This window comes from Nerophis ophidion, linkage group LG26, assembly GCF_033978795.1.
Source record: "Nerophis ophidion isolate RoL-2023_Sa linkage group LG26, RoL_Noph_v1.0, whole genome shotgun sequence".
Classification (NCBI taxonomy): Eukaryota; Metazoa; Chordata; class Actinopteri; order Syngnathiformes; family Syngnathidae; genus Nerophis; species Nerophis ophidion.
In genome coordinates this window covers 19,490,286-19,507,318 of record NC_084636.1, presented here as the reverse complement: position 1 = coordinate 19,507,318, position 17,033 = coordinate 19,490,286, and the positions used below count along the sequence as shown (strand labels likewise).

The following is a 17,033-nucleotide window of genomic DNA, read 5'->3' as shown; positions in this document are numbered from 1 at the left end:
CTGTTTTCTTACCTGTACACTGTGTCATTGCCCGACTGCATCTTGGAAGAAGCCCCCCTTGCACACGATGCCACGAAGACGTAACAAGATTGACTACATTTCAATAACGGCACTCATTAACGGCAATTAATGCACACGCGTCCTTTTCGACCCTCGGGCCGTGACGTAGCGGGGGAACTTGGCTGCAGTTCACTTGCTACTGATAAGCCACGAGCAAGCAGAAATGGACAAAAGAAAGGCTACCTTATGGAAATGTGGGGTTCAAACTTATGCCAAGTTGTTCTCCCGGCAGGATAGGACCCTTTTTCGCTGTGAGAAGAGGTGACATCATTGCAGCAAATGCCTGCTGAGTGGTGCAGCACTTCCGTCTTCAGATTACAGTTAAGGTGCAGTGATAAAACAACATTTAGATTGTTACTGTGACTGATTTAGTAAGTAAGATGGCATAAAAACTCAACAGAAATGAAAGACGGTTGGCAGGAAGTCGAAAGGAGACTTTATTATTGCAAACAGTCGAACTGACATCAAAACATGTCAAGACACTTTCTCAAAACAATCAACACAATTTCACGGTTTCAAAATAAAAAGCGCTATGCTATACATCTGGTTTAAGTACGTTAACAAAATAAACATGTCCGACATTACAATCATGCTTTGCCGGAGATGTTTTGTTGTAATGTTATTGTATGATAATTGCACCTAAAGAAATGCTAGTACATCAGTTGAGGAACATGGGCTGAGATATTGTGTCACATGTTCTGGTCAAGTCCTCAATTACAGCTGAATATTACATTTTGTCAATTAAGAGAGAAGGTTAAAAATTGTCATGCAGCAATGTGAAGGCCATTGTCTGTTACAGAATGTAATGTACAGAAAATCAGAAGCATTTATTTAGGTAGAAATATCTCGGATTACAATTGGGATAGACTCCAGCTGCAGTTGCACTTTGTAAATTTAAATCGTATGAATAAGCTATAAATTCCTGTCTTATCGAGCCATTAAGGGAACATTTAAAGAGGAGTTTAAAGCCATTAAGGGATCATTTGAACAGGAATGTATAACTACTGTTAGCATGAATGATGTACACCTGCTGCTCTACTATGAGTAAGGGATTATTCATAAAACCTAAGGAAGTGGTAGAGAAGACCTTGGGATAATACAAAGTGGATTATTGGCAATGCAATGTTCTGCAGACTTGACACCAGCTATCGATAAACAAAGCCCCTCTCCCCACAAATATAGAAAGGTATATGTCTGTACTTACTATTTGCAAATAAATACTGTATATGAGTGTATATATACTGTTATATTGTGTGTCGGTTTTATACTGTACTGTCTAGATCAGGGGTCTCGAACTCATTGTAGCTCAGGGGCCGCAGGGAGGAAACTCTATTCCCACGTGTGCCGGACTGGTAAAATATGACATAACTTAAAAAATAAAAACAACTTCCATCCATCCACTACCACTTATTCCCTTTGGGGTCGCGGGGGGTGCTGGTGCCTATCTCAGCTACAATCGGGCAGAAGGCGGCGTACACCCTGGACAAGTCACCACCTCATCGCAGAATGAAAACAAAACAAAAAAACTTTAGAAATAAAAACAGAACAAGCACATTATGAAAATGTACATTTTACAAATAATTACTTTGGCAAAAGCCTTCAAGTTAGTTGAAAATACTGAGGGGAAAAAATTGTGCAGTTTAAAAACAGTCTCAGTGTATTTACAAAGGCATTAAACTTTAAGCACACATTTTTACAATGGAGTTCAGGGTGTGCAACTCGCTTTCAACCAAACTGCAAGCCCTGCAGGGAAACTCTAACTACTACCCATATTATGGTCAAGTTGACTTAAGTCTTTGCATCATACTGTTTTGTTATTTTATCCATTGAGTAGACAATTTACAAGGAAAGAAGGTATTGTGCGTTGATACCGCATCAGTCTGCCGCCATCTGCTGCCAGCCACAACAGGAGCAGCCTGCGCTGATTGGAGTAGCAGCAGCCAATTCGGAGGGCACTTAAAGTCAGCTGACACTTCATCTTTAAAGAGTGTCATACATACTTGCCAACCCTCCCGATTTTCCCGGGAGACTCACGAATTTCAGTGCCCCTTCCGGAACAACCATTCTCCCGATTTTTCTCCCGATTTCTACCCGGACAACAATATTGGGGGCGTGCCTTAAAGGCACTGCCTTTAGCGTCCTCTCTCACCTGAAACCTTTACTCCTTAACAGCCGCATGCTGTCCAGGCGTCCGCTTTCCCTCCATATAAACAGTATGCCGGCCCAGTTACATAATAGTGTAGCGTTGGACGGGTTTAACAATGGTCTTTACTCGAAGATGTCAAGAAATACTGACACATTGTATGATCTTTTAACATGTTTAACAATAATGTTAAACATGTTAACGCACACACACATACACACACACACACACACGCACACGCACACACACGTGAATGCAAGCATACTTGGTCAACAGCCATACATGTCACACTGACGGTGGCCGTATAAACAACTTTAATTAATACTGTCAACCCACACCAAACAAGAATGACAAACACATTTTGGGAGAACATCCGCACCGTAACACAACATAAACACAACAAAACAAATACCAAGAACCCCTTGCAGCACTAACTCTTCCGGGACGCTACAATAACATCTACGGCTTTTGGAGCTCAGTGCACAACTGCACACACAACAACAAGGACACGAAGCAGAAGAACGAAGAAGAGACAGGGCGACGACGAGTAAGAAGAAGAAATACGCTTGCAAGTTCCAAAATCCATCCATCCATCCATTTTCCACCACTTGTCCCTTTCGGGGTTGCTGGAGCCTATCTCAGCTGCATTCAGGCGGAAGGCGGTGTACACCCTGGACAAATCGCTACCTCATCGCAGGGCCAACACAGAGAGACAGACAACACTCACATTAACACACTAGGGACAAAATTAGTGTTGCCAATCAACCTATTCCCTGGTGCAAGTCTTTAAAGGTGGGAAGAAACCGGAGTACCCGGAGGGAACCCACGCAGTCTTGGAGAGAACATGCAAACTCCACACAAAAAGATACCGAGCCCGGGATTGAACCCAGGACTACTCAGGACCTTCGTATTGTGAGGCAGACGCACTAACCCCTCTCCCACCGTGCTGCCATCCTTTTAAAATGTTTAATGACAACGTTAATTTTAGGCGCACGCACACGCACACACACAAGTGAATGCAACGCATACTTGGTCAACAGCCATATATGTCCCTCTGACGGTGGCAGTATAAACAACTTTAACACAGTTACTAATTCGCGCCACAACACAACAGAATAAATACGCAGCACTAACTCTTCCGGGACGCGACAATAACATCTACGGCTTTTGGAGCTCAGTGCACAACTGCACACATTACAAGAAGGAGACAAAGTAGAAGAACGAAGAAGAGACATGGCGGTGAGGAGTAAGAAGAAGACATACGCTTGCAAGTTCCAAAATCCATCCATCCATAAATGGGTTGTACTTGTATAGCGCTTTTCTACCTTCAAGGTACTCAAAGCGCTTTGACACTACTTCCACATTTACCCATTCACACACACATTCACACACTGATGGAGGGAGCTGCCATTCAAGGCGCTAACCAGCACCCATCAGGAGCAAGGGTGAAGTGTCTTGCTCAGTACACAACGGACGTGACGAGGTTGGTACTAGGTGGGGATTGAACCAGGGACCCTCGGGTTGGGCACGGCCACTCTCCCACTGCGCCACGCCGTCCGTCCATCCATCCATTTCCAACCACTTGTCCCTTTCGGGGTCATTGAAGCCTATCTTATCTGCATTTAGGTGGAAGGCGGGGTACACCCTGGACAAGTCGCCACCTCATCGCAGGGCCAACACAGATAGACAGACAACATTCACACTCACATTCACAGACTAAGGTCAATTTAGTGTTGCCAATCAACCTTTCCCCAGGTACATGTCTTTGGAGGTGGGAGGAAGCCGGAGTACCAGGAAGGAACCCACGCAGTCACGGGGAGAACATGCAAACTTAACCCAGGACTACTCAGGACCTTCGTATTGTGAGGCGGATGCACTAACCCCTGCCCAAGATCCAAAATGATTGGAAAAAATAACTTCATTTCATCCAGGACAGCTCAAAGGGGAAGGGGTATGCTGCCTGCACCTCAACCCCACCCCCAAAACCTGCACGCCTCCAGCACCCATCTCCCGAATTCAGAGGTCTCAAGGTTGGCAAGTATGGTGTCATGTGTGATGTGGGTTGCACTCAAATTGCTATTGCATAAAAATGCTATTGCAACACCCTATGGACACATTTAGAACCTCAGTTTTTTTCAATAAAAAAAATTGCAGCTCATTTTTATACTTTGCAAACTCATCGTGCAGGCCGCGGGCCAGATTAAACCTGTCCGCGGGCCTGATATGGTCCACGGCCATATATGTCTGACACCCCTGGTCTAGATACTTACTACGGTGGGGCAAAAAAGTATTTAGTCAGCCACCGATTGTACAAGTTCTCCCAGTATTGAGCCAAAACCTCCTTCCATCAGTGAGAGCTTTGAATGGTTGACCAAATACTTATTTTCCACCATAATTTACAAATAAATTCTTTACAATTCCTACAATGTGAATTCCTGGATTTTTTTTCACATTCTGTCTCTCACAGTTGAAGTGTAATTATGATGAAAATTACAGACATCTGTCATCATTTTAAGTGGGAGAACTTGCACAATCAGTGGCTCACTAAATACGTTTTTGCCCCACTGTATATGCAAACATAAGATGGTATGTACCAGGGGCGTCACTAGACCTAATACTGTACTGGGGCACACCTGGGGCACAAATAATTCATGTGAGCGTGCAAAGCGCCCAAACAAAAACATTTTTAGCACTTATTTATCATAAAAATACATAAATAGTGCTTTAAACAATAAAATCATATCAGATTATGTTGTATGGATCTTTGATTAACCACCTGAAATTAACTAATGCATTTGACCTACTTGTGCACTTTTTTACTCCAGACTTCTAAACTGCTACTGGTAAAAGCAAAAAGGAAGAGCAATGAATCTTTTTGAAATATTTATTGCAGTAATCATCTGCAAATTTAACATCTACAAAAGTAAAACAAAAAATAAAGCACCCCTACATCCCTGGGTTCTTTTATATTATTTAATTTCCATTTATGGCAATGTGGCTAATCCTATTTCAGATACACAAAACTATAAAATATACACAAAACAATAAAGCCACAGTAGTAGAATAAATGAACAACTGTTGTGTGTTTGTTCAGGGAATCATTTTCTGAGAAGTAAACTGTAACGTCCCGTTTTCATTTTTGCAAAGTGGTCAATCACTCTGGACAGACATGGAAATATTACAGTAACTGTTATACAGTTGACCAGTGGTTCCCAACTGCTGGGTCGTGACTTATAAGTGGATTGTGTGTCATTTTCAGTGAGTCGCAGTCAGATGTTAGCATGAAAAAAAAAAAGTTTAAGGAGAAAAAAATCAAATTGTGGTAACAAAACCGGATTATTTTAGCCTTTTTTCTAGTGATTATTAGTGAGTATTTTAGCAAAAGGCAAACCGACTAACAAGTTGGAGGAGGACTCAGGACAGATATGGAAATATATTTAAAAAAAATCTAAATGGGGCAACAAAACCAGATATTTTCAGCCATCTTTCTGAAAACAAATACAGAAATGTTACTATTTTTTCTGGAAACAAAACCAAATGCTTTAGCTGTAGCCATTTTTCTAGTGACAAAACAAGATTGTTTTAGTCAAAGTCGCACTGATTAACAAGACAAGTCTACTGTGCTATTTTTCTGTGAAATAAACTTGAATGATTTAAACATTTGGCTCACGACTTGATGATATGGGGAAAAAAAAATTCTTCCTGAAGATAAACCATTTGAGAATCACTCAACTCACACATGCTTACTCCAAATCATCATTGATGCAGAACCAGCAGACAATAACCAACATTATGTTTCATGTTCATTGGAAATTCCCCCGACAGCTCGTACAGTAAATGAACATGTTTGTCTTGATACAAGGAAGAACGTTAGCTAACTTAGCATTAACTTAAGACAATGATGTTGCCTAGCTAGCTAGGACTTCACTTACATCTCTCATTCCTGCAGCTTCTTTTCTGTTGCGGGCAAATAACTTTCTTAAATCCATCCAGGAGTTAGTTTGAGTCAAAAAAAATCAAAATAATGTAATTAACAAATGGTTGTTGGCTAACGTTACCTACCTCACGCAGTGATTCGCAGCCCCTCTCTCTCTCTCTCTCTCTCAACCGAAGTCTCGATCCACACGTGAATAAATTACCATATTAATTAGCCATATGCTCATTGTTAGTGGAGTGAATACAGTAGCAATCAATTACCATACTAAGTAGTATGTGCGCTGTTGTCTATGTTATGTAGACTTAAAACTCTGAAGCGTTTTTTTTTTTTTATTGGTGAAATTTTTACTGGGGCACTGCAGATCAACAGTGGGGCACGTGCCCCAGTGAAATATGTCTGGCGACGCCCCTGGTATGTACCTGTACACACATATATACGAGTGTGTATAAGGTTATACATGCTGTTGTATACTTATACCAGGGGTCACCAACGCGGTGCCCATGGGCACCAGGTAGCCCGTAAGGACCAGATGAGTAGCCCGCTGGCCTGTTCTAAAAATAGCTCAAATAGCAGCACTTATCAGTGAGCTGCCTCTATTTTTTTAAATTGTATTTATTTACTAGCAAGCTGGTCTCGCTTTGCTCAACATCCACCCGGCGGAGGAAACTCATTTCGGCCGCTTGTACCCGTGATCTTATCCTTTCGGTCATGACCCAAAGCTCATGACCATAGGTGAGGATGGGAACGTAGATCGACCGGTAAATTGAGAGCTTTGCCTTCCGGCTCAGCTCCTTCTTCACCACAACGGATCGATACAACGTCCGCATTACTGAAGACGCCGCACCGATCCGCCTGTCGATCTCACGATCCATTCTTCATTTTAGCTTCTGTTTTTTCGACGAAGAATATTTGTGAAATATTTCTTCAAACTTATTATGATTAAAATTCAAAAAGAGTATTCTGGCAAATCTGAAAAATCTGTAGAATCAAATTTAAATATTATTTCAAAGTCTTTTGAATTTCTTTTACATTTTTTGTTCTGGAAAATCTAGAAAAAATAATGATTTGTCTTTGTTAGAAATATAGCTTGGTCCAATTTGTTATATATTCTAACAAAGTGCAGATTGGATTTTAACCTATTTAAAACATGTCATAAAAATTTTAAAAGCAATCTTAGTCAGGAAAAATTACTAATGATGTTCCAAAAATTATTTTTTAATTTTTTTCAAAAAATTGTAATTAGCTTGTTTTTCTCTTCTTTTTTCAGCTGAATTTGAAATTTTAGAGTCTAAATTGAAGATAAACTATGTTTAAAAATTAAATTTTCTTTTTTTTTCCTGTTTTCTCCTCTTTTAAACCGTCCAATTAAGTGTTTTTTTCATCATTTATTCTCTACAAAAAACCTTCCGTAAAAGGAAAAAAAATGTACGACGGAATGACAGACAGAAATACCCATTTTTATATATATAGAGATTTATTTATTAAAGGTAAATTGAGCAAATTGGCTTTTCCTGACAATTTATTTATGTGTGTATCAAACTGGTAGCCCTTCGCATTAATCAGTACCCAAGAAGTAGCTCTTGGTTTCAAAAAGGTTGGTGACCCCTGACTTATACAGTTTATAGCAGTGGTCCCCAACCTTTTTGTATCCGCGGACCGGTCTACGCTTAATAATTTGTCCCGTGGCCCGGGTGGGGGGTGGAGGGGGAATACTTTTTTTTTTTTTCTTTGTCATGAAAAAGGGACGTTTATGTCATGAAAAAGGGAGGTTTTTGGGGTTAGTGCACTAATTGTAAGTGTATATTGTGTATTTTATGCTGATTTTTTTTTAAATAAAAATGAATAAAAAATTATTCTGCGGCCCGCCACGGTGGTTGGGGACCACTGGTTTATAGGTCTGACTTGGTTGAGAGTTGCATGTTTTGTGTCAAGTTACCTCATAAGGGGGCGGCGGCTCCTGGTCTGTGTCTCCGTAGCTGGCCCGATCAGACTGAGATTCATGGAGCAGAGAAATGTCGTCCGTAGTCGGCGACTTCAGACAGTTGCCCATTTCCCTCCTTCCTCTTTTGCAAAAGATATTCCCCTCTTCTCTCCTGTGTAATACTACTGAATTCCACTGAATACTTCCTCTCCCCGACGATGAAAAGGCTGCTCGGCTCAACAACAACAACAACACATCTTAGCAGTTAGCCACAAAGAGCTAGCTTGGTACAACTATAGCTTGTTCTCGCCCTGGAGCGCACAATCGGTCAGGCTACAATGCTAAGTGCAACAACATCAACCGGCTCTTTAAATCCAGGGAGGAATTGAGACGAAGAAAGAAATAGCTTTCCTCATTGTAACCTAGTTGTAGTTCCTACCCGGAGACCCTCTCTCTCTCTCCCGGCTGTCAGGGACTTCCCAGTGTTCAGCATGCTTCTCAGCTGCTCCAACAGCTTCAAAAGACCAGTGACGTAGCAACACGAAGCCCCGCCCACTGAAATTAGGCCAACAAGAGACGTCTGTGATGGGACACAAGTGGGGGATTTTATTTTTTCGCGTTTTATAGCCATGCAAGTCTTATTTTATTGCTGTGGATTTTAAATTGCATGTTTTTATATTATAGGATTTGATTATAGTTTTATTTGCATGTTTTTATATTTTATAATTTGATTGTATTTTGAATTGCACGTTTTTACATTTTAGAAGTTGATTGTATTTTTAATTGCATGTTTTTACTCCTTGTGGTCTTTGCTGGTATTTTAAGACATTGCCCCTTTTAGCTGGTTGCCCCTAACAACCAAAGTGCCCAATCAAACGGCACGGGAAATTGGACGCACCTAAGGAGCATTAGGACTGCACCTTTAAAAGGAGTGAGAGTCAGGGGCGAGAGAGAAAACCCAAAGGTAAACATGCAATTACTGAAGAATAGACATTTAAATAGTTACCAAATAGAACAATGGATTGAGGAAATGTTTTTTGACAACATCATGATATTCACAGATGCATCAAAAACTATAAGTAGTAAAGTAGGAGCTGCTGCAGTTATCCCACGAGGAAATAGCCATCCATCCATCCATTTTCTACCGCGTATTCCCTTCCAGGGTCGCGGGGGGCGCTGGCGCCTATCTCAGCTACAATCGGGCGGAAGGCAGGGTACACCCTGGACAAGTCGCCACCTCATCGCAGGGCACGAGGAAATATAGTATTAAATAAAAGAATCAGTGATAAACTATCTGTTTTTACGGGGGAATTGGTAGCAATTTATATGGCAGTTAACTGGATAGAGGAAAACAAAGCAAGGAAAGTAGTCGTGTGCTCGGACTCCAGCAGTGCATTGACAAGCATAAAAAACATAGCATCAGAAGATATAGTTTATAAAATAGTTCATGCAAGCTACAGGATAAATAAAGCGGTAGGTGTGGTAACATTTCTCTGGGTTCCTGCTCATGTAGGAGTTGAGGGAAATGAGTTAGCTGATAGATACGCAAAACAAGCAACCACTAAAACAGAAGTAAACATGGAGATTAGGCACAGTAAAGAAGTGAAGAGCATAATTAAGATAGAACACAATAAAAAGTGGCAGGATAATTGGAATAAGGAAATAAAAGGTAGAGAGTTTTACAAAGTCCAGAGGAGAGTAGGTGTAATGAGCGGAGGGGGTAGAAATAGGAAAGAAGAAGACATTATTACTAGAATGAGATTAGGACATACATATCTAAATAGTTCACTAAAATTGATAGGAAAACATACTACAGGGCTGTGTGATTTTTGCCATCAGATAGAAAATGTTGACCATGTCTTAATACAATGTAGGAAATACAATAGAGAAAGAGAAATACTGGAAAATAAGTTAGCAAAAGAAAATATTAGGTTAGAAGTGGGAGGTATATTAGGATTGCATTCAGAAAACATAGGATACAAAGCAATATACACATATTTAGAAAACACTGGGTTAAATAAAAGAATATAGAGTAGGGATCCACCTCGGTCCACACTCCATTACAGTAGGTGGCGGTAATGCACACCAGAAGGTTGATTGCCAACCGCCATAAAAACAAAAGAAGAAGAAGAATGCGGGAGAGAAGGAAGGATCGACAGAGGGAAACGACAGGCTTGGACGACAGGAGAAAGAGGACGGCAGGATTCGGCAGGTTCTGGCCGGAACAGAGAGGAATCAACAGGCTTTGCCAAGGGCGACCGAGTGAACGCACGCAGGCTGGGAAGGAACCCCCGGACCACGCAGTAGACCCCGCAGACTAGCGGAACGAACCCCAAGACGTCCACAACAGGCATAGGCAGGGGAAACTCTGCCGCCCATGTAAGTGCCGTACTGTTGTGGATCCGTGGGGACACCCAACTGCCTTTGGCTGTGGGCTTGCGGGCTCGTGTGTCGTACGCTGGCTGTGTGGTTCTGTGGACGGGGCGATTTGGACCCGGAGACCCCCGGAGCGACCAAGAGGCGGAGCGGGACTGGTGCGGCCACGTAGGTCACGCGAGTGACCGAGACTGGCGAGGAGAGTGGGCGTGCCCCAAAACTTTGACGCGGAACTACAGCAAAGGCAGGGGAAACCCTGCCTTGTGTGTAAGAGTGACGTCAGCCCGGATAGCGTGGCAGTTTTTGTTGATTTTATTTCCGTGGCCTGCCTCCCTTTTTAGTTTTTGTGCAGGAGGACGCCGTGGAAGGGGGCAGAGCCAAGATACCCACACGCCTGTTGGCCCCTCGCCCATCACATTTGTACCATCTGGTATTTCAGCATCAACAACGTGAATGTTTTTATTGTATATTAATAAATTGTGAACCGGTTAATCATCTTTCCTTATTTTGGACAACTGCTCTCACTACATCGGGTTCTTAATATTTATATTAACAATTTTTATTGGTTTTAAGCAACTGTATTAGATTTTAATAATTTTACCACTCGGGACCATTACACGTCCACGCAGCAATTGATCACAGCCAATTACAATGTCATTAAATATAGAGTCAAATGAGGCGTCTAAATCTTCAACTACTGGGTTTATTAACGTTATACCGTATTTCCTTGAATTGCCGCCCGGGCGCTAATTTATTTAAAACCTCTTCTCACTCCTTTCGCTTACCAAAGGCATACAGTAAAAGTAAGCATGCGCTAATTATGTTAAAACCTCTTCTCACTCCGGCACTTACCAAAGGCATGCTTTCAAAATTTGAGTGAGATGTAAGCTTGGACCTTAAATCCTACTGAATAGCTCTTAATCTTCTTCCCTTTATGAGATTTCAAATTACCGCTATTGAAATCAGCCTCCTCCATTTTGAAAATGATGACAGGGGAAGTGTCACTCGTGACAACACGAATTTGACCAGGCGGTAATACTAAGCATGCGCTAATTATTTTGCGAAGCGAGTTTGACCCGGCAGTAAATCAAGGCAGGCGCATACTATATGCCCTGCGGCAACTCAAGGAAATACGGTAGTCTTTAATTGGTCAATGACATATGTATTCGTACTGTATATCAGGGGTAGGGAACCTACGGCTCACGAGCCAGATGTGGCTCTTTTGATGACTGCACCTGGCTCTAGGATAAATCTTAGCTGACATTGCTTAACACGATAAGTAATAATTCCGCTGGAAATCACAGTTTTTAAAATAACTTTCAAAATATAAAACATTCTTATGCATTTTAATCCATCCATCTGTTTCCTACCGCACCTGTTCAAGGTTGCGGGTGGCTCAGCCAATCCCAGCTGTCCTTCGGGGTACAGGAGGGTCCCATTAAGAAGAAAGATGGCGCTGCTGTTGGCAGGAGCTCTGTGTTCTTGTCATCCTTTTGTGTTTCCCTATTGTTTTCATGTTATATTTTTTTACCTTTTGGTCCGGGACCCTTTGGGACTGTGTGACAAGGGGTGGCACTTTTGTGACCTCTTCGGTGCTTTTTTGTGGACTTATGAATCTGCCTCCCGGGAGCCTTTTGGCCATGGAGGCCAGCTGCTGGGTCTCTGCCACACCGGAGTTGGTTTGGAGGGACTGCAAGAGGTGCGGATGAGGGGACAGGGCTGCGGAGCTGGCACTGAACGCCGGGACGAAGAGGCTTTGCGGTGTCTTGGCTGGGTGAGCAGGTGTCGGACACCTCAGTCTCCTTGGACGTATCCTCGCTCATCCATGCGGACTGGACACTGGCCGAGAGTTGGTTGGCGGCCGAGAGTAGAGTCTGTTCTCTTGGTTGCTTTGTTGGGTCTGCTCCTGTCTCTGGCCATGCTCCCTTCACCCCAGCGGACGATGGTGTGGAACACCGCAGAGGCCACCAGTGTATGTTTCTTTTACTTTTTATTCATAGCGGTATGTAGAAGTGGCTGGTTGTATCTGCTGCTTTAATGTCCTTTGTCTTCTATGATGTTTGATGTTTCCCTCTTATACACATGTGAGAGGGATGGCTAAGATTTTTTTTAATTTTTTCCCTTGGCCTCAGTCTGGACCCCCTCTCCAAGGCCCAGGCTTAGACCATTTTTTTAATTATATTTTATGTTAATCTATTTTTTTCTCCCATTCCCCCCACTTGTTTACCTGTATCTCACCTTTTTTGTAAGGGGCGCTGGAAGCTGGCAGACCAGTCAGCGATCCTGTTCTGTCACCCTGTAATGTTTGTCAGATCTTGAATGGGATTGTGCTGAAAATTTAAATTTTCCTGAAGGAATAAATAAAGTACTATCTAATCATTAATGGTAAGAAGTATTTGATTTATTCTTGATTAGCTTCAGAAAACAAATGTTATTAAAAAGGAAAAGACACCTATTGTACTCTAAAAATGGTGGTCTTACTTAAAAATGCACGCATTTAGTTGTATTCAGTGTTAAAAAATATAATATGGCTCTCCCGGGAATACATTTTACAATATTTGCCTTTCATGGCTCTTTCAGCCAAAAAGCCAACCTTAAGACCTCCGAATTCAGGAGATGGGGGAAGAGCGTCCCGGAAGAGTTATTGCAAGGGTTTCTGGGTATTTGTACTGTTTTGCTTATTTTTGTGTTACGGTGCAGATGTTCTCCCAAAATGTTTGTCATTCTTGTTTGGTGTGGGTTTTCAGTGTGGCGTTTATTTGTAACAGTGTTAAAGTTGCTTATACGGCCACCCTCAGTGTGACCTGTATGGCTGTTGATCAACTGTGCTTTGCATTCATTCATGGGTATGTGTAGAAGACGAATATATTATGTGATAAAGCTGGCACGCAGTTTGTAAGGAGGGTAAATGGACTTGACAGGTTGTAGGGGACGGTAAATGCAGTGCCTTTAAAGCACAACCCCAACATTGTTGTCAGGGAGAAAATCGGGAGAATGGTTGCCTCGGGAGATTTTCGGGATGGGCACTGATTTTGGTCAGTCTACCGGGAAAATCGGGAGGTTTGGCAAGTATGCTGTATATGTATTCTCACCTACCACTATGTGTTCATTATGTAGCTCACCACCTGATTTTGAGCAGCTCACAAAAGGGTCAAAAAATAGGCCAGGGGTCCCCAAACTATGGCCCGTGGGCCGAATCTGGCCCGCCAGCGTCCAAAATCCGGCCCGCGGGAAGTCCCAAATTTAAAAAAATAGTAAAGTAAATAAATCCATATATATATAAAAGTGACACGGGCCGTGTATTTCCCACCTAGGCCTTCAGTGATGTCCGATTTCAATGATTACCTCTCAAAATACCATTATTTATGTCACCACATGACTATTGCTGGAAAAATACTGTACAGGAACACATTTACGCCCTCCTGGGCATTGTAAAAAACGGGTTATTTTTTGGTGCATTAAAAATTCAATAAACCCACAACAGCATTTAAAATGTACCTTTTGTGGAGCTGTCAAAATGTAAATTGCTAGAAACATTTTAAACATGAAAAAAATAAAGTAACTCAACTCACATTTCAGCGACAGCTGAGCTAGCTTCCGGAGTTGGCCGAGATGGTCTCACAAGGTGTAGTTTCTCTTTAAATATCCCTCTTCAAAATGGCCTTGTTGTCTTGTCTAATCATAAAAGATGCAGACTAGGCGTCTTAGCTGAGTTTACTCCACAGGGGCTCATCCAAAACATCCCGGCAGGCGTGTCAACATTAAAACAACCTAAACGTGGCCGCTACGCAATGCTCTTCACAACTGTGGCATGCTGGGTAAAGGAGTTCTTATGGTACCTGGCTCATAACATCACTATGTATAGGCCATCTAGAAGGCCTTACTGACGACAACGCGTGATCCGATTGGCTATCGCAACTGTCTATCACTGTAGGTCCGTTTGTTTACAGCGCACAGACGCCAGCATTGCTGAATCTGAAGGCCTGTGGCAGACTTGGTACAGCATGGCAACATAAGCTAGCTGAATTTTGATTGGATAAAAGCTTTATAAACTATAAAGCAAGAGTGCTGGAAGGAGCATAATATGACATGAAGAGAATATGAATACGTTCAGATATTTAGGGAAAGTAAATAAAACATTTTTGTATCTTTAATTATGATTTCTCGTTATGTTAGGCCAGGAGAGAAGGCCTTGCTGGCCCTGACGGCACACCACTGTGGTGAACTAAGCACCAGGTGAGGATTAGATACTTTTGGAGGTTTTTTTCTTCTTTTTGTACTTAAATTCATATGTGCAGCTCTAATCACATTAGAATACCAGGAAAACGAAGAGAGTAATTTGCTTTCATAAAAACGCTGTCATAATGATATGATAAATGGGTCCAAAAAGTATTTGATACATTTGTTATTAAATACTTTTTGGTCCCATTTGCTTTTAACAAAATACATCAAGTATTGTGAGTGTATCTTACCTTTCTGTATATGTATCTGAAGCAGCCATAGCTATTCTCCATGAAAATGTACTTTGTATGATCACATTCATTTAGTTCAATTTCATTCCAAGCAATAAAGCAATATTTTTTGCATCTGACAAAAAACACCCACAAACGCTGGCTTACTCTGATAAAAAAAAAGCCATGTTTGTTATAAATACAGTTGTAAAAAAAAGAAAATAGTGCCCCCACCTCCCCGGTGTGGCGAGTCAGAGTACTGCTGAGGCATTGAACTGTAAGTTGACAATATATCGCCCCCTACTTTGAGGCAGACATACTTGCTGCCTCATGGCCTGCCTTTTGCTCATGGCAACAATTACGCTACCCGTCGCAGCCACACGCTCAATACACTTTGTGTTTAGCCATGGAGGCACCACCTGTGTCTGCCTCACTTGTCGTCTGCCTTGTTATTTCGATCAGTTAAACACTGAAATCCGCGATTTTGACCATGAAAATTATCAAAAAATACAGGAAACAAACCAATATCACATAGAAAGCATAGACCAAAAGAAAAATATTAAAACATATTTTATTTCATCACTTTTTTTTTGAAAATCTCATGGTTAAGCCTTTTACCCCCCTGGTGGCAAGGTGAGGCACTGCCTCGCCTCCCCTGACAGCACGTCACTGATATAAACTATATTGCCAAAATTATTTGGCCACCTGCCTTGACTCACATATGAACTTGAAGTGCCATCCCATTCCTAACCCATAGGAATTATTTAAAACCTCTTCTCATTCAGTCCACTTTTTGCAGCTATTACAGCTTCAACGCTTCTGGGAAGGCTGTCCACAAGGTTGCAGAGTGTGTTTATATGAATTTTCGGCTGGTGTAGAAGGCCTGGCTCTAAGTCTCTGTTCTTATCCATTCCAAAGGTGTTCTATCTGGTTCAGGTTAGGACTCTGTGCAGGCCAGTCAAGTTCATCCACATCAGACTCTGTCATCCATGTCTTTATGGACCTTGCTTTGTGCACTAGTGAACAGTCATGTTGGAAGAGGAAGGCTCCACACTGTTCCCATGAAGTTGGGAGCATGGAATTGTCCATAATTTTTTGGTATCCTGGAGCATTCAAAGTTCCTTTCATTGGAACTAAGGGGCCACGCCCAACTCCTGAAAAACCACCGCACACCATAATTTCTCCTCCACCAAATATCACACTCGGCACAATGCAGTCCGAAATGTACCGTTCTAACCCAGATTCGTCCATCAGATTGCCAGATGGAAAAGCGTGATTCATCATTTCAGAGAAGGCGTCTCCACTGCCCTAGAGTCCAGTGCTTTATACCACTGCATTTGACGCTTTGCATTGGACTCTGCCATGGAAACCCATTCCATGAAGCTCTCTGCGTATTGTACGTGGGCTAATTGGAAGGTCACATGAAGTTTGGAGCTCTGTAGCAACTGACTGACTACGTGCTTCAGCATCCGCTGACCCCTCTCTGTCAGTTTACGTGGCCTACCACTTCATGGCTGAGTTGCTGTTGTTCCCAAACTGTTCCATTTTCCTCTAATAAAGATGATAGTTGACTTTGGAATATTTAGGAGCGAGGAAATTTCACGACTGGATTTGTTGCACAGGTTGCATCCTATGACAGTTCCATGCTGGAAATTACTTAGCTCCTGAGAGTGGCCCGTTCTTTCACAAATGTTTGTAAAAACAGTCTCCATGCCCAGGGGCGTCGCCAGACATATTTCATGGGGGCACGTGCCCCACAGTTGATCTGCAGTGCCCCAGTAAAAATTTCACCAATAAAAAAAAACGCTTCAGAGTTTTAAGTCTACATAACATAGACAACAGCGCACATACTACTTAGTATGGTAATTGATTGCTACTGTATTCACTCCACTAACAATGAGCACATGGCTTATTAATATGGTAATTTATTCACGTGTGGATCGAGACTTCAGTTGAGAGAGACAGAGAGAGAGAGAGAGAGGGAGGATGAAAATCACTGCGTGAGATAGGTAACGTTAGCCAACAACAATTTGTTAATTACATTATTTTGATTTTGATTACACTCAAACTGTAACTCCTAGATGGATATCAGTAAGTTATTCGCCCGCAGCAGTGAAGAAACAGCAGGAATGAGAGATGTAAGTG

General features: G+C 42.0%; 1 protein-coding gene across 2 annotated transcripts in view; it reads right to left on the bottom strand.

Moving 5' to 3' along the window:
* rnf11b (ring finger protein 11b) overlaps positions 1-8,593 on the bottom strand; it is a 42,664-nt gene extending 34,071 nt beyond the window's left edge. Inside the window, exon 1 of one of the 2 annotated variants that reach the window (XM_061888817.1) lies at positions 8,077-8,593. In XM_061888817.1, the coding sequence (XP_061744801.1) occupies positions 8,077-8,190 (114 nt within the window). In that variant the 5' untranslated portion in view covers positions 8,191-8,593. The remainder of the gene's footprint in view (positions 1-8,076) is intronic. The other variant, XM_061888816.1, reaches the window with a different exon arrangement.
* Between the last annotated feature and the right edge of the window lie 8,440 nt (positions 8,594-17,033).